Source organism: Amphibalanus amphitrite, unplaced genomic scaffold, assembly GCF_019059575.1.
Source record: "Amphibalanus amphitrite isolate SeventyFive unplaced genomic scaffold, NRLGWU_Aamphi_draft 001022F_arrow, whole genome shotgun sequence".
NCBI classification, from domain to species: Eukaryota; Metazoa; Arthropoda; class Thecostraca; order Balanomorpha; family Balanidae; genus Amphibalanus; species Amphibalanus amphitrite.
Window position 1 is genome coordinate 15,115 of NW_024882516.1, and position 20,270 is coordinate 35,384.

Below are 20,270 nucleotides of genomic sequence, written 5' to 3' on the forward strand. Positions count from 1 at the left end.
TCTCTCTCTCTCTCTCTCTCTCTCTCCCTGACCGGCTAAATGGACTCCGTCCGTTCTCAGCTCCCAGTCCGAGTCTCAGTTCGATCGATGTAAGCTGATCCGGCCAGCGGCTGGCTGTGATCTGATTCCGCCGACAGCTCCGAGCCGAACGGCCGTCCCTCATCATTCGCCTGCCGAGACGGAAGGCCTCACCCTCCTCCCCTCTCTCTCCCTCTCTCCTCCTCTCTCTCCACCTCACCCCCTGACGGGCGATTAGCGCCCGCCGCCCAACTTTAGATTGGCCCGCCTGTTACACGGTCGAACCGGGCGCGCCCCCGGGGAGGCGGCGCATCCTCAGATCCGTCCGTACGGGCCGAGACTGCTTGGGGCTGGTCGGGCTCAAATCCACACAGACCGACACTGCTAAGGGAGGTCGGGCTCGGACTTGACGCCGCTGAGATTGCTGAGGGCAGGTCGGGCTTGGATACGCACCAGCCGACACTACTGTGGGCTAATCGCGATCTATAACACGCAGTTGAGAGCAGAGGTTTCGTCGAGAAATGGTGACAAGGCACGCCTTCCCAACGACAGGCAGCTCCCGGCTCATCTGGGTCTCTGGAGGGCGGTGAAACGAGATGAGCGCGAATAGTTAATTCAGGTCGTGCAGTGATACAACTTAGCCTCGAAAAGCATTTACCAATGTTACTATTTCTATGAAAAACTTTAAATGTATGAGCTGCAATGTAAGGTAAAAGAAAAAGTGATAACATAAAAAGACTCTCTCTCTCTCTCTCTCTCTCTCTCTCTCTCTCTCTCTCTCTCTCTCTCTCTCTCTCTCTCTCTCTCTCTCTCTCTCTCTCTCTCTCTCTCTCTCTCTCTCTCTCTCTCTCTCTCTCTCTCTCTCTCTCTCTCTCTTTCTCTCTCTCTCTCTCTCTCTTTCTTTCTCTCTCTCTCTCTCTCTCTCTCTCTCTCTCTCTCTCTCTCTCTCTCTCTCCATCTCTCTCCTCTTTTCTCTCTCTCCCTCTCTCTCCCCCTTTTCTCTCTCTCTTTCCCTCTTTTCTCTCTCTCTCCCTCTTTCTCTCTCCCTCTCTCTCCTGTTTTTCTCTCTTTCTCCTTTTCTCTCTTTCCCTTTTCTCTCTCTCTTTCTCTCTCCTCTTTTCTCTCTCTCCCTCTCTCTTTATCTCTCTCCCTCTGTCCTTCCTCTTCCACCCCACTAATGAGATTTTTGAAAACGGCGTGTTTGTGAACCTTTTGTTTAGAGAGAAGGCCCTCGACTGATAAACTGACTGCGATCTTTCATATGGTTCTAAGAATCGCAAGAGATCGAAGTAGCATTGTCAAGCATTGCTTGCATGTTCTCTTATTGCTTATTCTGATAATAAAGCATTAGAAATGCGGCTATAATGAGATGTTTATTTCATAACAGAACGTTCTCTTTTAGCTGCTGGCGAGAAGCCTTTAGTAACGCAAAATAAAATACCTAAACTTGTTGTGTGTGTCACTAAACAACCCAGCTTCAGTGTGGGGCACTTTGGTGAGTACCTACTTCCCACACAAAAGAAAGTGTGTTTCCGTAAAAAAATTACTTACAGGAGTTGTTTGTGGTGTCCGCAGGGATCGTCTGATGAGTGACGCATTTTCCCCGGAGATAGCGACCATTTGTTAGAAATTTGTCAGTCCATTGATCAATTTGTCGAGCCACTGACCCCTCATAGGATCAACAGCGCGGCGGCGGAAGCAACACAAGTGATAAAACACTGCACTGGTAGTGGGTGTGCTGAAAAATAATACCCTTTTCGTAACTCAAGAACCTCCAAAGACAGCGAAATAAACCCCATAGGGGGAAGAGATGCTACTGAAGAAACTCGCAGGCACGGTTCAGCATGTGTGTAGGTAATAGGCATATATGCAATTACAATATGCTCTCTATTCAAGGGTAACTGGAAAGAAGGCAACTCAGATGCCAAGCTATACTGCCAAAGTACGCATTGGGCTGCTGAATGCAATATGCTTGAGCATGACCAACATAAAAGAATTCTTACTGTTGACATATGTGCTATAGATCCTTCTGAAAATCTCCAAACTTTTAAAAGCACCAATTTCTAATGGAATTTTAATGCCGCAGCTGCTGGAGCCACTACTAACAAATCTGCTCAACATTCTCCGAGCGATCATAATCAAGTGTCAATAACTCCTAGCAGCAGACATCAGTAAACACGCTCCCTTTGCAAGATCGGATAAATCTGGCTGCCTGCGATCCGAAGTCGGCCGTCGGAGCTGTCTGGGGATCACCCGAGTGGCGCCAGTGGGACGGGCCCGCGCCGAATCGGACCACGCTGAGCGACCCGGGCCGCTCCGCCGGCGAGGCGGCGTCCCGAGCGACGGCTTAATTCGATTCACTCTTCTCGCAGCCTCTCAATACAATGACAGAGCGTAAAATATGATCGACCGATGCCAGTTCCGGGAAAATGAGACTCTCTGACCAGCCGAGCTGCCAAAAAGTTCAGCTTGGCAGCTTGGGTTAGGCGTTCAACAAACCGACGCATTATTCAACACTCCTATCTATCTCCAAACCCCCAAAACTCCCTCTCTCCAGCTCTACCTCTGTTTTTATCTGCCCTTGCTCTTTCCTTTCGCTCCGTTCGCCGTGCGATCTGCTCATTGCTCAGTCACAGCGTTTTCCACACACCGTCAGATTCCAACTGAATTTCGGCAACATAAGCCGACGGAAGCCAGCCAAACAGAATTGAATTGTTTCTGGGATGCCGCGGGCTTACTGATTTGATCAGAGGCAGTGACCGCAACAACACTGCAGTGACAGCACGCCACCCCGGCCCGCGGCAGCAGCCTTTGGTGCCAGAAATAGCGGCAATAAGCAGGGGCTGCTGAATTCTATGGCACAATGTAATATCAAAATTATTTTAATCCTTGCAGCTGCAGAACAATACACGATGTTTATCTGACGGCCCACATTTAGTGGCAAATATTCACAGCGGTTGGCCCAGATAAGCGGTTAACAATATCAGAATCGCAAATGGACCGACTGAATAATATTAGGCCGGTACGACAAACGCGGCCCAGCGGCAGACGAATTGTCGGTCAGGACAGAATACTGAACAGCGAGTGGAGCCCGGGCGCCGGCCGGGACGGGCACACTGACCCCGTTTACGAGCACACTGCACTCAGATGAGCGCTCCACTGCAGGCGACTCTGTGACGAACAGGGGCCGCTCGGCCCGGTAAACTGCGTCACGTGACCTCGCCTGTCTGCAGATAACGGCACTCGGCGTGACGTGATGTCGGCTAAGAATGATGTCACTTGACCGGTGATGTCTGGGGAAAATTGCGCCACCCGTCACGCGGCGTCTGCTGGGAATTGCACTCTGAAGAGCGCCGACATGCACATCACGTGCCAACAGCAATCCACTCCGAATGCGAGCCGTATTTTTCGGAATTGATTTATCATTTTTGATGGTCGTTAAAAACACGACGCAAAATGGTTAAAAAAATATTAGACAGCGTACTATTTTACTATTTTCGAGGCTGTGTAATGTCATGAACGTCTGACTAAATGCGATGTAATGGTGTGAAAGTAATATGTTTCGGACACCAAACTTGATCACATTTCTACAAGGCTGACAAAGCTGATCACATGGTTGAAATTGTGATATCAAAGGCTGCCGGTTACGACCTTCATCTTTTTTTGGCGTCAGCTAGCTAGAAGAAATTAAGTGTTAAAGGTTGATCCTAGAAGCACGATCAGTTTAAGCACCCACCTAGCAGATTGATATATTTAACGATCTGCTGGCGAGTCTTCGATAAGTGCAGGCTGTCAAAGACCGGAAACTTAACCCGCGCCCCGCTGGGGGGGGGGGGCAGAATCTGCCCCCCCACTCCCGTTTTTCACCAATAACTTCTTAACGCGTTACGTCAGCGACGTCAAACTTTCAGTACCTTATCATACATCAATTTGACACGTTCCCTGAAAATTTGAGCAAAATCCGTCGGAATTTTTTTTGAGAAAATGACGTTTTAGTGACGTCATGATCGCCATTTTCGCCAAAAAAATCGCAAAATTTCAAAAGCCGCTAACATCTTCATTTTTAAAGGAATCAAGACGTAACAAAAAAGTTTATACGTGATTCTACTTTTTCTATCAAATGGCTATCTCGGTTTTTGAAAATTTTGGATTTTGGCCCAAATTTTTTTTTCAAAAAACCGACTTTTTTGGGAAAATAATTATAAAATCCAACATTTTGAGTGTATTGAAAAAACCGGAATATATGTCAGATAGGTGGTCTATGTGCACCTACACACCAATTTTGAGAAGAATCGGTTCAAAAATGTGGGAGTTATTCAAAATTTTATGACGTCACGACACACAAAATTTTTGAAAAATAATTTTTTTTGGAAGTTCTGGACCTCGTACGGAAACAAAAATAGCACCATTCGACTCGCCGTGAAAACCTGCATCAGATAGACACCTTTTTAGGCCTTAACAACCAACTTCAAAATTTGACCTCACTTGACCTGACCTTGACCTGACCTCGACCTGAAATTCATCCAGAGGTGGTCCATATCACTAGTTGAGTGTGCCTATTGAATTATATGAATAAAATGACCCATAAAACATGTGTCGCACATGCCCTTTTCTATATTTTGTTTTTGGTGACCTGACCTGACCTGACCTGACCTTGACCTTGACCTTTGAATGATATTGTATGCAACGAATATTGTCTTAGTAGCCTAAGAACACGTTTTGGGCAATCATTCTCAGTCCATTCTTCGGCAATTACGGTGCAAGGCCGATACTGTAGAAACTTGCATTTTTTACCCTTGACCTGACCTTGACCTGACCTCTGACCTACTTAAGCAAAAAAATGAGCTCTTTAGATTCGCCTCGTTGAGAGCTTTCGATTGCCGTTTTCCCCATCTTTCTACGACCATCGGTTCGGAGGTTAGACAGGGGGGGCAGAATCTGCCCCCCCCCCAGCAGGGCGCGTATGGCTGAATAGCCCAGCGGGGCGCGGGTTAAGTCCTACAACAAACTAAGCGAATAGCGTTGTCAAGCCTGTTTGACATTGACAGAACTGGTAAGAAGTGCTTTAGCTAATGAAGCCATCTTTCCCAACTGGTGTAACCAACACAAAAAATCCTCTCTAAATGCATACTTGTGCTCCAATCGATGAAATCCTAAGACTTGACTTACAGCAAAAACAAAATCAAAATATCACGGCTGGCTTATTTAAGATATCACCACTTTCCAGCTGAACGAAACGCGCGTCAGAAGCCACTTAACACCAATATTGAGTCGCCGTGTGACGGCTAGACCGTTTCGGCAGCCATTTCTCCCATTTCCTCCCGGAGACAACGAGCGGAGACCGGTCTGATGGCCGGACTCGGGGACTGGCCGCCGGCCAGGAATAGACGAACGGCGGTCCGCCGGCCACCGCGGCCGATCGGAGACCAAATCGAATGGCACGGCGGCCCGCGGGTGGTTACGTATGGATGTCATGAATAGAAAACCGCGGCCCCGCTCCCTCCCGGATACCGGCCTTACACCGGCTCATGAAGATGTGTGGCTCCAGGGAACTGGCACTCGGGATTGGGAAGGAGATTTGAAGGCATTTCACTAGTTGTCGTAATGTGATTGGATATTGATATTTCTATTGATGCATGAGTTCCATCTTTTAGGGGATACCTATCCCACTTAGGCAGCGCTGTATGATGTTGTAAATTACGCGCTGCTACCATACTGGCTTAGTTCTGCACTGACTAATCATTAAATATTAATGAACTTCAATGCAGGAGCGTGATTCGAAACGCCCATATCAAATCGCATCATCATAATGATATATGCAAGATCATCAGGAGTGGCTACATGAATTACCCATACTACAGAGTACCTGTCTTACAGAGTGGTTGTCTCGTTTGATCATTCTGTCAGTCTCCCTGTCCCTTTCTGTCTATCTGTCATCTTGTCCGATCCTGTGGCTATCTGGCCTACAGCCTTTGTCGTCCACCGTCCCCACCCTGGCTATCTGACTCTGCGGCTCTCCTGGCCAGCGGCTCTCGCTCTCCCCTCTCCCACGGCGCTCGCTCTGTGTACACGGCCCTCTCTCCACGCCACCGCACTGTTGGTTCACTGGATTTGCACAATCGGCAGATTACTGACCATCGACGGCCGCCGACGCGACGGCACCGACGCTGCATGCACGCGCTATCGGCTCCAGCGCTGCAGCACGGCAGGTGATTGGGCAGTTACCGTCAGAGTGTGAGACTATCAGTAAATTCACCGAGAATTAGCGATGGAATACGATTACATGTGTTCTATGATCTGGGCACATAGTTACATGTGTATACAAACGCACTTCCCACGGAACTATTCGCTAGTTTAGGTGGTGAAAATTCCACTTTTCTTTCGCCTTCGCTTTGGCATGCAAAAAGTATTTCCATAGGATGTTAATTGTGTTTACCTTCAGCGGAGCCTAGAAAATTTAATTAGCCAGGGTTCAAAGGAACACATTAGATCCTTGGATCACCAAGAAAGCCATTTTCCAAATATTTGTAGGAGAAGAGAACAGGGTGTGCAAATTTAGTGTGCTGGAGGCCTAATATATTAAAGTTTCATCAGGAACGATTCCCACAGGGTGTTGTCAAATGTTCAAATTGTTCATATCTGAAGTCTAATAATGTGTCTGATTTCATTTTCAATAGACGGCCCGAAACGAGCGATCCACTGCAAATAAGCCTTTGATAATGTGCGCTTTAAGCCACAACGGACCAGTTGGGTCGTATAAGGCTCAGCGCGCTCGGTTTCGGAAGCTTCCCCCTCCCTCTCTCTCTCTCTCTTTTCTCTCTCTCTCTCTCTCTCTCTCTCTCTCTCTCTCTCTCTCTCTCTCTCTCTCTCTCTCTCTCTCTCTCTCTCTCCACTCTCTCTCTCATTTTCTTTACTATTCTCTCTCTCCCTCTTTCTCATTCTCTTTCCTATTCTTTGTCTACCTCTCTCCTCATTCGCTCTGTAAGATCCTCGACCACAAGTCAACCGCCTCTTTAATCATCCTCGAAACAATCTTCGCTAAAAGGATCATCCCTGGCCGCTCTAGAGAACACAGAATCGCCAGTCATAATGCTCTGCCAGTCTGCACAAAAACATCGTAGCACTGAGATGAAACCAGATACATCCAGAACGATATAACTTTGTCAGCTGGTTAAAAACGACAAACAAGCCGCATTGAAGGCAGGATGGTGACAAATCCATCACGAATCACGCTTAACTAAAAAAGAGAGGTGAGTGGTAATTGCGACCGCTCTATAGGCAATCATATATGACGACCAGACAGCTACAGACCATACGGACCAGCCAATGTGCCAAGTTTTGTAATCTGATCTGTACAGATCACACAATCTGCTGAGTCAATTTCCTTCAAACATGCTCAACTCTGACTCAACTACCCCTTACAGACCTCTCTCGTGCCACAACTGTTCGAGCCACTTTTGGAGTGCCGAACTTTGCCCACAGTTCCAGCGGGTTCACAGCGCTTCATCGAACCTCTCTTGGAGAACACCTCGTCACAGCAAAGCAGTTCGCCGAACCGAAACCCAGTCCAGCAGTGCAGCCGTTCAAAACTCCTGCGTCGTTGTCACCGCTACGTTCGGTCACGATGGAACAGGCAACTAAATCTGAGCGCTCACCTCGATTGGAGACGGGGAGGGGTCATAAACTCGCTGATGGCGCTCTCCCAAAGGTGATGTCGCGAGGGCGAACTTTGTGAAAAGGTCACGAGCACCGTTCATCACTCGATATTCGCGCTCTTAGTTTGATGGCAGTATATTCACCGAGCATCTGAGGTAGATGACACCCTCAATGAAGAAATACAGCTCGTCTGTAAATATTTCACATCTGGATATGAGAGGCTCCCAGACGCGGACGCATCAAGTCACGTCATGTTTCCTTTGAGCTTCTCGTTGGCGATCGGAATCGGATGTAGCCGCAGAAACGTCTGACGCGAGCAGTTGCCTCCAAAGCCAATGATAAGCTTTGCGTGGAACGCTGACTCAGCACTGCCGATAATCAGGTCAGGTCGGGGGCAGCCGAGCGAGGGGTCGCCGCAGCGGTGGCCTCGGTGGGCGTTTGGTGACGGCTGTGGCGGGCGGTGGGCGTTTGGTGGCGGACGGTGGCGGGCGTTTGGTGGCGGCAGTGGGCGGCGGCGGCGGCGGCGAGGTTGAAAAGCCGTCACGATCCAGCGATCCGCCGTCCCGCCCATCTCTGTTTTTACATTTGACCCCGTCAAGGACAGACAAACGCAGAAGAAATGTGCCGCCAGCGCCAGACAAACGATCGAGCGTCCCTCTCGGCACAAGGATCTATAAATTGTGACATTGCCGCTCCAGTGACTTGCCGCCGTTTACACGAGCGCGGGTTGTTCTTTTAATCATTTGCCGTGATAAAATGAATGCCCTCGTCTCCAGAGCATGCACCAACGCATGTCGCTAAATCCCAAAACACTGTGCCTTTCTCAAAAGTCCGAGGATACATACAACTTCACGCCCAGCGCGTTGCGCTCAATTTAGTTATGAATTAACACGGAAACCGTCAATGATGCATTGTAGGTCGACCTGAATGCTGGCCTTGCAGTGAAGAACGGACAGCGCGAATCATTAATCTCGATGTGTGACATGACCGGCAGTAGACATTCATCAGGGCGGATCTAGGGGAACGTTTTGGGGGGGGTCACCAGTCGGCCGACATGCCAGGTCTGATGAATGAATTCTGACGACCGGGGGGGGGGGGGGGGATAGGGAGCGAGTATGTCGAGATCCAATGACATTTGATCTTCGTCGTTTCTGAGTTGAAGTTTTATCGTAAGTCACTCGGCTCAGTAGTTTTAGTTAGTGAAACCCACCTATAGAGGAGCGTCGCCACGGATTTTTTTACTGGGGGGGGGGGGCGGATCGACCGACTTAAAAACCCAGAAGTAGTAGATATAGTTACCTCACTTATGCATTAGTCTAATGCCCAATGCATTAGTAGCATAGGTACAGTCACGATCTCTCTTATTGACCTGTGTATGAATCGGCGGCGCGAAGCGCCGCAAAAATTTGAAAAAAGTTGTCAAAACACAGCTCTAAAACACAAATATTACAACCCTTTTAGCATGCTAGTACAAGCCGGAGTTCCTTCACAGTGCACATATGAATTCCGATTCAATTTGACACGGTTGGTGTTATTACAGTCACGATCTCTCTTATTGATTGGTGTATAAATCGGCGGCGCGAAGCGCCGAGAACATTTGCAAAAGAATGTGTCAAAACACAGCTCCGCTCCAAAACACAAATTTTACCACCCTTTTAGCATGGCAGTACAAGCCGGAGTTTCTTCACAGTACACATATGAATTCTGATTCAATTTGACACGGTTGGTTTATGTAATTACAGTCACGATTTCATATTGACCTGTACGTATGTACATGAATCGGCGGCGCGAAGCGCCGCGAAAAATTTGCAAAAACATTTGTCAAAACACAGAGGGGGTCTCCTCTCTACAGAGGACCACCGATCTCTACTGCGGGCCTCCTCTTTTCACAGGGCCTCTTAACTACAGAAGGCTTCCTCTCTACAGAGGGCTTCCTCTCTACTGAGGGTCTCTCCCTTTCAGAGGGCCTCCTTTACAGAGGACCTCCTCTCTTCAAAGAGCCAGAGGACCTCATCTCTGCAAAGGGCTTCCTCTCTTCAGAGGGCCTCTTCTCTACAGAGAGCCTCCTTTCTTCAGAGGGCCTTCTATCTACAGCGGGTCTCCTCTCTTCAGAGGGCCTTCTGCATTCAGGCGGTCTCCTTTCCACAGAGGGTCTCCTCTACAGAGGGCCTCCTACCTACTGAGGAGTCAGAGGGGCCGACACAGACACTAGCGGTTATTCACTGGAGGCCCCAGGAAGTAAGAAGGGCCCTAGCTGTCAGGCTGGTCAGAGTGCCCTGAATGTCCTGACGTGATTTTTGGGATTCCCGTGAATTTCTTTCGCCTCCGACGTGATTTTGACCTGCCAGGGCCCAGGGGCACTAAAAATAAAACAAACAAAATAAAAAAATGGAAATAGGACATCACCAAAATTAAGTGGCCGAAATCCGTTGAGTTTTTAATTTTGCGTATAGGTAGGGGCACCACGAATTAAATTCATGACCATCCCCTTGGAGTTTTCCTGGATCATCCCCTGGTGCTCGCACGGTTGAGACAAAAATGAGTAAGATTCTGGCCTTCAATACGCCTTTTCACGCAACACGATCCAGAAAAACAAAGGTATTAGCTCAGAAGTGTTTGACATGTGATTTTGAGCATGCAAGACGGCGTCTATAGCGCATTTAGGTCTTCGGCTTTTGGGGGGGGTCAAATGACCCTCTCAGACCTTTTGGGGGGGGTCATGACCCCGTGGACCCCCCCCAGGATCCGCCACTGCAGTGTTGGCACCAGGCATTGTGTCGATCTTAAAGAGAAATTAAAGCAGCCCTCGTCGACATCACAAATTTGGGCACGCCGTGAGTAATGATGCAGATAGTGCGAGCGATATTAAAAAGATTTATTATGCTTCAAGCAGTGAACTCGATCGGAAGACCATTAAATAGTCAATGCCTAAAAATTATTTTGGTGGGCACTATTAATAGTGTTATATCGCACGAGAATATACAATGATACACGAATTATGTAATACACTTGCACAATAATAACGTACGTTACTTGAATACAACTGGGCAACTTCATTTCCCAAAACTTTACATAGGACAACAAATTCGCCATCATCCGACTAGTTCGCATAGGATCCAGGCTACTGTTAAAAACATTTATAAGACGCAACAAAATGCTCATTTCTTGATATGGTAAAGTTCCGAAACGATAAAACTTAACGAAGTGAAATGTGATAATTATAAAAAGTCAGCACACTTCCTTGCAAACATAATTCAAAATAGAATTCGAAGAGTGATTTGTTGTTTTGCACTGTGCCGTCCCCTAAATGGGCCACACGAACAGGTGGTGTTATGGAAGAACATACACAACACACCATATTGGTCTCACATGCACACCATATAACGCAGACCCACTGCGCTGAGAATCGATCAACTCACCGTGAGTGGAAAGTTGATCTGGATGTCTGTGCCGGGACGCCAGCGCTGCACCTCAGGACCGGGCCCAGGTGTGCAGCTGACGTCTGGATGAGCCGCGGAGCCCGATATCGGCTTCCGTGTGGGCGCATCGGTGGGTGAGACAGCTTCCGGGGAGCTGGAGGGAACGGACGTGGCTGTTTCGAGGGAGATAGCCGGAGAGGATGGGTCTGTTTCTTGGGAAGTAGCCAGGGAGTCTGTGACTGGTCCAGGGAATGTAGCTGGAAAAGATGTGGATTCTTCTCCGGATGTGGCCACTGATGAGGTTCCTTCGTCCCCAGAAACGGCTGGAAGTGAAGAGGGCTTCGGGAAGGGAAGCTGTTGCACCGGACTAGGGGAAGAGACGGGAGGTGATGACAGATGAATCAGCCCTGGTGAAGGAATGGGGTGGGAATATGACGGTGGAAGAGCCTTGGTAGGTGTCTGTGTTTGCAGTGCTGAGGCGGTAGGAACTGTAGTTGTTGTCACACGAGGACTGGCTGTAGAAGACGGGGAGTGATCCGGTGGAGGAGGCAGAACGGGTCGGGCTGAACTGAGGGTGGTTAGAAACACGGCATTTGAGTTCGTGCTAGATGTGCTGTCTTCTGTCCCAGATTGGGTTTGTGCATCTGTCGACCGTGTCTCCGAGCTCGGTAATTTAGTTGTTAAAGCTTCTCTGATGTTAGAGAGCTGTGGAGTGGTTGTTGATGAGCCAGTTTCAACATTTTGTGATGTTTGAGTGCTTCGTTTAAAATAGGACCGCGTGGCTGCGGTTGATGTGCCCTGTGTTGGGTCACGTACCCACTGGGCTGATGGTAGAGATTCTGAAGCGACAGATGTGCTGGAAATGGGAAGGCCGTTGTCGAGACGCGCTCTCACATCAATTGGACCACTCCGCTGAACTGCGGGGTCATTTGGGACGCTAGATTCCGGCCCTTTCTCTCGTGGGCTTATCTCTGTGCCCGGCATGGCTTGAACCGGAGACAGACTTCCTTCAGACTTGGCAGCCTCGGGTTCGGCGATGGTGGTACTTCCCAAAGATCTGAGCCGTTTCTCGAGCAACTCAGACGCAGCCGGTCTTTCGGCGCGTGGTCCAGAGACCGACGTGTGAGCGGGGTCAGCTGCGGGTGTCAGCTCTGACACCACTGTGTCAGTGTCACCGTGTGTCACCGGGGACACGACTGACACGTCCGGCGGTTCAGCGGTCACCCGCGTAGTTCCACTTCTCGGCGAATGTGGCGGGTCTCCGGAGGTGAATGCCGCCGCCGGCCCGTCAGCGGACCCACTGGCGATGTTCGGATCTTTGGAAAGAGCCGGGGGAAGAGAGAGGGATTCGGAGACGAGCAGGAGGAGCAACAGAACCGGCCACGACATGCTGACTGGTTGGCGATCACCTGCGGAGTAGACCAGGAGGACAGAGTGAATGCTTGTCATATACAGAGTGGGAATACCCCTGTTTGTTTTGATCTTGGCAGAAAGACGCAGATAAGGTTAACCCGCGCCCTGCTGGGGGGGTGTTTGAACACCCCCCCTTGTGGTTTTTCGCGAATATCTCAAAAACGGCGGCGCTCCGCGCCGCCGTTTTTGGTACACCTTATCATACATCAATTCTACACATGTTGTGAAAATTTCAGACCAAGGTCATTCAAGGTCAGGTCACCAGGTCACTTGAAGTGACCTCACCTCATAAAAAGTTTCAATGTCTGTCATAGCTACACCGAGTGACTGATCGCTTTGAAACTTTCAGCGATTGCTAAGAGCAATAGCATGTACAAAATGTATATCTCAGAATTTTGATATCGATGACCTAAGGTCAGGTCAATTTTGCGACCTCCCCATTATAAGTCAATGGGAGAAAATTAAAATGCGCCTCTTTTGGACGAAAGACATTATAAACACTCCCAAACACCGAATTACAAGTGGTTTAGACACACTGAACATGAAAATGGTGTCCGTGACCCTTGTTTATGCCCTGGGGTCATCTTAGGTCACGAATGGTATCTAACAGTTTTTCGCAAATAACTTTTGATAGAGGCATGCTAAAGCGATGAAAACGCCTTAGATGTGTTCAGCTAGACGATACGGATCGACTGATATGCAACATGACCCTTTCCGGTCAGGTCATGACCTTGACCTGAGGTCAAATTTTCAAGTTGACCTTTCAAGGTCAAGTTATAGTTCATTCGATGCGTCTTGACGAGAGGAACACGATGCTGGTAAAAGTAAGCTCGTACAAGGCTTGGGTCAAAAGTTATTGCAGAAAAACTGTTTGCGAAAAAATCGGCTATTTTTGCAGTTTTTGCCCCCTGCAGGCAAAACCGTTGACGGTAGGTCAAATCTGAGAGGATTACTCAGAAAGGGCGGTAATAGGGCTATCGAATGCGCTTTTCCGCGGCGCTGTAGCTCTATTGGTTCCCGAGTTATGCGTTGGCTTCTTGGAAATTTTCGACATTCGACCTGGAAATCGGCGAAATTTTGCCTTCAATGACCTCTGGTGACCTGACCTTTGACCTGAGCAAAAAATTGACCGAAGTGATTTCGTCATTATTTTTTACGCTCTTTCGAACGCCGCCTTCCGCGTATCGCTACGTGGCCCAGGAGCCGAGTTACAAGGGGGGTGTTCAAACACCCCCCCCCCCCCCCCAGCAGGGCGTGGAAATCCAGGACCCCCAGCTGGGCGCGGGTTAAAGGGACCCTCCCACCTTAACATTAGTTTTGAGTTGAGATAGCCAAATTGGTGGCCATGGCCTGAAAATACCGGTTTGGGCATTCACAACATCGAAAAATGCTTTAATTCGGAGATATGGAATTTCAAACTTGCAGTTTTCGGATTCTAAGGGGCTAATGCATTGGTATGCCCCCTTAGAATTTGTGACGTCAGCGGAGATCTAACGATTTTTAAATCTTTTACTAAAACGTTTGGCAGCACGCGGTGGTATATGCTGCTTTGCGCGCAACAAATGCCGCACTTTCAAATAATGTCGCTAGGAACAGCGGAGATCCCAAAAAAGTAAACAAAAGTAAAAGTCTAATATCTTGAAAACCGGTGAATATTTTTCGATGAAATTTGGTAGATATTCATTTTTGCTCTTTCTGAACCGAGCGACATCACTTTCATGCCAATTCATTAACTTTTTTGAAGGTGGGAGGGTCCCTTTAAGTGGGCAATGAAGTGTTTTGGAAACACTGCTGACCTTTGGTAAAAGGTGACTTATCACAACATTACACTAAACTTAGCTCAATTCAATCTATACTATTTGGTTGGATGTTGGCTTTACCCACGTCAGCTTTGATGTGGTGAATGTCAGACTGTGGCGGCTATCATTCCCCAACACTAACTCAGTCAGACATTGCTATAGACACCCTGTGAATGGTTTGTCTCCAGCCAAAGTTCGCTTGTTTGCGTCAACGATCTCTGCCTTACTCAGGCATTTACGGTTTGCTGTTGCTATCATAGAACTAATTGTGATCTTTGCGTTTTTATGTTTTTGAACTGTTTTTTATTAAACATGGAATGAAAAAGGTTAACATTATTTTCGTTTAAAACTGTATCTAACCAATGGTAATCAAAGTTCACGTCAGTCGTCAGGAGACATTAGTGTTTCTGTTTCAGCTCCAAGCGGCTATACGTGGGTACTGGGTAGGCTGTGCCGGCGTACACTCGTGTCAGGCGGTACAGTCTATCCATGCAGTGCCACCGCTATCGGCCCGGCCCTGTTCGGTGCCACAATACCGTCGGCCGATGGTTTTACTAACGATTACGGTTTCCATGGAAACATTTACAAACTGAACTCTCAGAATATTGAACGCTCAGAATAACTGAACCCTCACGTGGTCAAAAAGTGTTCAGAAGTAGCAGCAAAAAGCCGTGCTAGCACCAGCGGCATTGTGCTTTTGTTTTAGCCCGCGCCCCGTTGGGCTCTGCCGAGCAACGCGCCCCGTTGGGGGGGGGGGGGCATTTTGCCCCCCCCCCTAAGATCTCGAGAACCACGCAACGTAGCGACAAGCGGCAAACGGTGTTGGATAGCCCTATCAGGGAACTACCTTGTGACCCAATTTTATTGACCTAGGTCAAACCGATGACGTCACAGGTCAGGTCAAAGGTCCAATTTTCACCGTTTACAGGCATCTCAAGAAATGCGTTGTAAAATCGAGTAAAATGCATTTCATTGAAAATCATCGATGGGGAAATGTTCTTCAAACACATATTTTGCTAGTTGAGGTCACTGATACCAGGTCAGGTCACTGAGGTCAGGTCACTGGGGGGTCACAATATGAAAGTGTCGTGTGATACATGTTTTATGGTCCATTTTACATGACAAATGCGATTATGTGGGTCAGGCAGCCTTTGGGGCCAGCTTAGGTCACGTTTTGGTCAAGGTCAGGTCAAGGTCAGGTCAAGGTCAGGTCAAAAAAGGTCAAATTTTAAAGTTGATATTTTTGCATAAAATGGGTATCGAATCGATGCAGCTCGTCACGGGGAGTTCAATGGTGGTCTTTGTTTTGCCGTACGAGGTCTAGAATCGCTAAAAATTGAGTTCAAAATTTTGACGTCATCATTTTTGAACAGTTTTCGCTATAACTTAGCCAAAAAACGAGATATCGATCTGAAATTTGGTATGTATATAGAAGAGCGCAGGGACTATCACATATATTCCGGTTTTTTCGAAATTCGGAAAAATTTTGGATTTTTTTTTAGTTTTTCTAAAAAAATCAATTTTTTGAATTTTTTTGGGTCAAAAACCCAAAATTTTGAAAATCCGAGATAGCAGTTTTGTAGCGCCGCTTTTTGTCTATTAGACCATATAAAGAACTTTGAAATTGCTTGATAACTGTAGATTTGGTGAGCGTTTCAAGATTGCATGTTTTTTGCTCATTTTTGCTCGAACATGACCTCAGTTTGACCTCAATAACTCCTGACCTAAGGTGACCTAAGACTTGAAATTTGGTGTGAAGGTGTCAAATTGATGCCCGGAAAGGTACTGAAAATTTGGCGGCGCTGCGCGCCGCCATTTTCTTGCTATTCAGGAAAAACCACAGGGGGGGGGCCAAAATGGCCCTCCCCCCAACGGGGCGAGGGTTAGGAGTGATCCGACGCATTACCAGTGCGACAGCCGACCAGGGACTTGACGTTTAATTTAGTTATGCGCTGGCATATTGATAATTAAAGCTACTGGAGAGTTATTGAAGATTTAACAATTTAACCTGACGAAATAGACATGACGGGAGCCTATGACGAGGCCACGAGAGGATGTCCATCACATTTATTTTCCTATCACAAGTCCCTTACATGCCTTCGCAGATAGCAAAAAACCCAGGGTTTCATCTTCAGTTGCAGCTTCAGTATTGCTGGTATCGCTGCTTTTACATATTCCATATCGAGTTCATTCGATAACCGTCCATCTCAACCCTTGCATAAAAAGAAGATGTAAATTGAATTGGCAAGTGACAAAATTTGCCTCTCCTTAACTGTTGGATAGGAATAGCCAGCTAATCACAGCTGGCATAGCATATCATGAAAATTAAAGCAATGATTCAAACGTTTTGAAAAGCATGGCATGGAGTGAATAAGCGTACCTAATAATATATATATATTATATAATAAGATACATAAATGATAACGTGAAATAGCCGGCGTTCAGAGTTAGTTCAAAGGGCAGCAGCTTCTATCTCTTCCCAAGCCCGCTAGATTGTGCTGAAGGGTGTGTATCGGACAACAAACACAGCCATAAAGAATCGGATCCCTCGAATGAGACGATAAATAACTCCAAACTACCTTGTTCTTGGTGTCGTGAAAATAAATGTGGCAGTTTCGCTGAACATTTTACCAAAGAGATTTCAGAAGAGGCCGCCTTCATCCTAAACCAGCTCAATTTGGTCAGGCTTGTTTTCTTACAGAACTGCGGATCGATATTCTGCGCGTTTTACGATTACGGACTATGTCGTTGTGGAGCAATGGCCATAGTTTTTTCCTGTTTTTAGCTGCTTGTTTAAACTTTTACGCTGACTTTTAACTTAGCAGAAATGTGCCTTGTTTTCTTCGTTTAGATTTACAATTATCATGTGGGACACGATAACAGTTTTTACTCGTAAGCTTGTTTCAAAACGGGGTGGATCAGCTCATTTGTTGATCCACCTCAGCTCCATTAGGCACCTCATCAGAGAATCATGTGACCACAGTCCTCCAACTCTCTCAAAGGAGATTTCGAGTGACAAAGCAACCACTGCCAATGGTTGTATCTCTTAAATGTACATACAGTACGCTTCCCAAAGCCAGACACAAACGATAAAGACGATCGCCTATCTAGGACAGCTTTGACCTTTTGATATACCTATTGCTCATTATATTTCTTGTGAAGAACTCGTCCGAACTATTGGTAATCAAAACCCAGCAATAATCTGGAACGTGCAGCCAGTAGCTCAGTTAGTGCAGGCCGCTCTCTGTGCCATCGGGGTTGCGGAATGTTCACAATCAGTATTGGCATGCAATCTTTTTGGGATAACTGTATACCTACCGATGACAAATGTTGAATATGCTTTTTATCATATCGTATCAAACCGTAGCTTGAATACTGTCATCTCTATTGATGCCATATGTTGAATTCAGCCAAAAGGCGGAGACCATTTCAGTCGTTTAAAGTACTTTTATCACGAAAGAATGAAGATGCCGTGTTGCTAGTTTTAGCTGCCGACAAATAAAATGAGGATAGAGCATGCCCCCCCCCCACACACACACACAAACACTAGCATGGGTATCAGTCGAAGCATCATACGGCCAGTTGACAGTTGGTAGCGTCATTTTTTAACCCGCGCCCCGTAGGGGGGGGGGCCGAAACGGCCCCCCCCTGTCCTTTTCGGTCGATATCTCCTAAACGGCTGGAGATATCGCCACCAAACTTTCAGGACCCCTCCGGGCATCAATTTTACACATTGTGACCAAAAATTTTTCCAGAGGCTATGATAGGTTGGCCACAAATGACGTCAGAGTGACGTCATGTTCTGTCATTTTCGACCGAAAAAAGACCTTCGCGAGTAGACCTGTCAGGACTACAGCTTTGAAGATACAGAAAAATGATCAAGACATAAAAGGTGTAGAATTGACAGGGCTACAAAACTGCTATCTCGAATTTTTGAAATTTTTGAGTTTTGACCCCCAAAAATCAAAAAAGCATTTTTCTGGATATATTCTCCAAAAAATCCAAAAAGTTTTTTGAGTTTCGAAAAAAAACCGGAATATATGTGATAGTGCCTACCGTCTTCTATCTACATACCAAATTTCAGATCGATACCTCGTTTTTTGGCCAAGTTATAGCGAAAAAACTGTTCAAAAATGATGACGTCAAATTTTCTAACTCAATTTTTGGCAATTCTAGAACTCGTAGAGCAAAACGAAGACCACCATTAGACTCCCCGTGACGAGCTGCATCGAATCGATACCCATTTTATGCAAAAATATCAACTTTGAAATTTGACCTAATTTGACCTGACCTTGACCTGACCTTCACCAAAACGTGACCTAGGCTGGCCCCAAAGGCTGCCTAACCCACATAATCGCATTTGTCATGTAAAATGGACCATAAAACATGTATCACACGACACATTCATATTGTGACCCCCGGTGACCTGACCTCGCTGTGACCTGACCTGGTATCAGTGACCTCAGATAGCAAAGTATGTGTTTGACGAACAATGTACCATCGATGGTTTTCAATAAATTACCAATTTACTCGCTTTCACAGCACATTGCTTGAATTGCCTGTGAACGGTGAAAATCTGACCTTTGACCTGACCTGTGACGTCATCGGTTTGACCTAGGTCAATGAAATTTGGTCACAAGGTAGTTCCCAGGTGGGGCTATCGAACGCCGTTTGAATTTTGAAAATCGGCCGGTAACTTTCCGAGATCTTAGGGGGGGGCCGAAACGGCCCCCCCCCCCCCTACGGGTGGTAGGGTCCGCCGGTAGCCCTACGGGGCGCGGGTTAAGTCGCTGAATCGGTATTAACTGTAATAACTTTGTAATAAGGCAATGTGAAAGCTGGCATTATCTAGTGCTCCTAATGTTAGAATTCAATATGCATAGAAGATAAAAAAGGACAGCGTCAACAAAAACCATTAACGAAAAACACTTATCGTCATGGTCTAAGATAATATTCTACCGTGACATGCCACGAACCAAAACAACCCCGCCCATATAAAAAACACACACACAAACACAGTTGAGCCGCACTAGCTCGGCCCTTTATGGTCCAGCCGGGCACGTTAGCCAACAGGACATGCCTCACACCGACCCAGGACAAAGAGCGTCTCTCGGTCTGGCGCCGTCAGAGACGGCCTCACACTCACCGGAGAGGAGCGGCGGCGCGGCCTCCCGTCGGCACCGACGTTGCCAGGACACTGGAGAGCGTCGGCAGCGACGACCGGCGACAGAGCGGGAGAGGAGAGCCGGCAGAGCGGGAGAGGAGAGCCGGCAGAGCGGGAGAGGGCCTGCGGCGGGCGCCGGCGCCGGTCCGGGAGAGCTCTGCGGACTGCCGAACGCAGGCTCGGGCCGGTTGCATGCCTGTCCCCTTACTGCTTGCTTCTCGCAAGAAATGATTTGTTGAAACTTGTCAAAGTCTTCAAACATGATCGTCAGCAACTTGCACTGTGTGGGGTGTGACGTGAGGTCATCTGAGAGTTATGATCTCTTAGAGTTAACCCATTAATGCCGGAATTTTTATTTTTTGATTCCTTAGTTGTCCTTAACAAATGTTAGCCACACGGGTCCCAGTAAGAAAACTGTGCAAGCTTAAAAAAATTGTTCCATCGGTTCTCAAGTTATAAGTATGGGTCATAAATGACCCAACCGGCATTGGCATAGTCACAAATAAGGAGTTATCACGAAAACCGATATAGCTAGATACCTTATTGTGTATACTGTATAGCGGTCTCAGCCAAACAATATTAAGAGGCACTGCATTGCAATGCTTTGCAACATCTCATTGGCGAGGCCGTTGGTGCCGCTGGCAGGCCTGTGGTGCCCCTGTTAGGCCTCTGGTGCTCCTGAGGGGACACCATAGGCCTGACGGGCCTGTGACACCTGGAAGGACTGTGGTGCCCTGGGCCCTGACAAGCCTGAGGTGCCCCTGACAGGCTTGTGGAGCCCCTGACAGGTCTGTGGTGCCA

The 20,270-nt window shown here is 47.5% G+C and overlaps 1 protein-coding gene across 1 annotated transcript; it reads right to left on the minus strand.

Annotated features, from left to right (window-relative positions):
- Positions 1 to 11,084: 11,084 nt before the first annotated feature.
- Positions 11,085 to 19,495, minus strand: LOC122369270 (flocculation protein FLO11-like). Its single transcript, XM_043343882.1, has 2 exons — positions 19,452 to 19,495; positions 11,085 to 12,502 (listed from the first exon to the last, which is right to left on the minus strand). The coding sequence occupies exon 2, from the start codon at positions 12,480 to 12,482 to the stop codon at positions 11,085 to 11,087; it is 1,398 nt and encodes a 465-aa protein (XP_043199817.1). The 5' UTR covers positions 12,483 to 12,502; positions 19,452 to 19,495.
- Between the last annotated feature and the right edge of the window lie 775 nt (positions 19,496 to 20,270).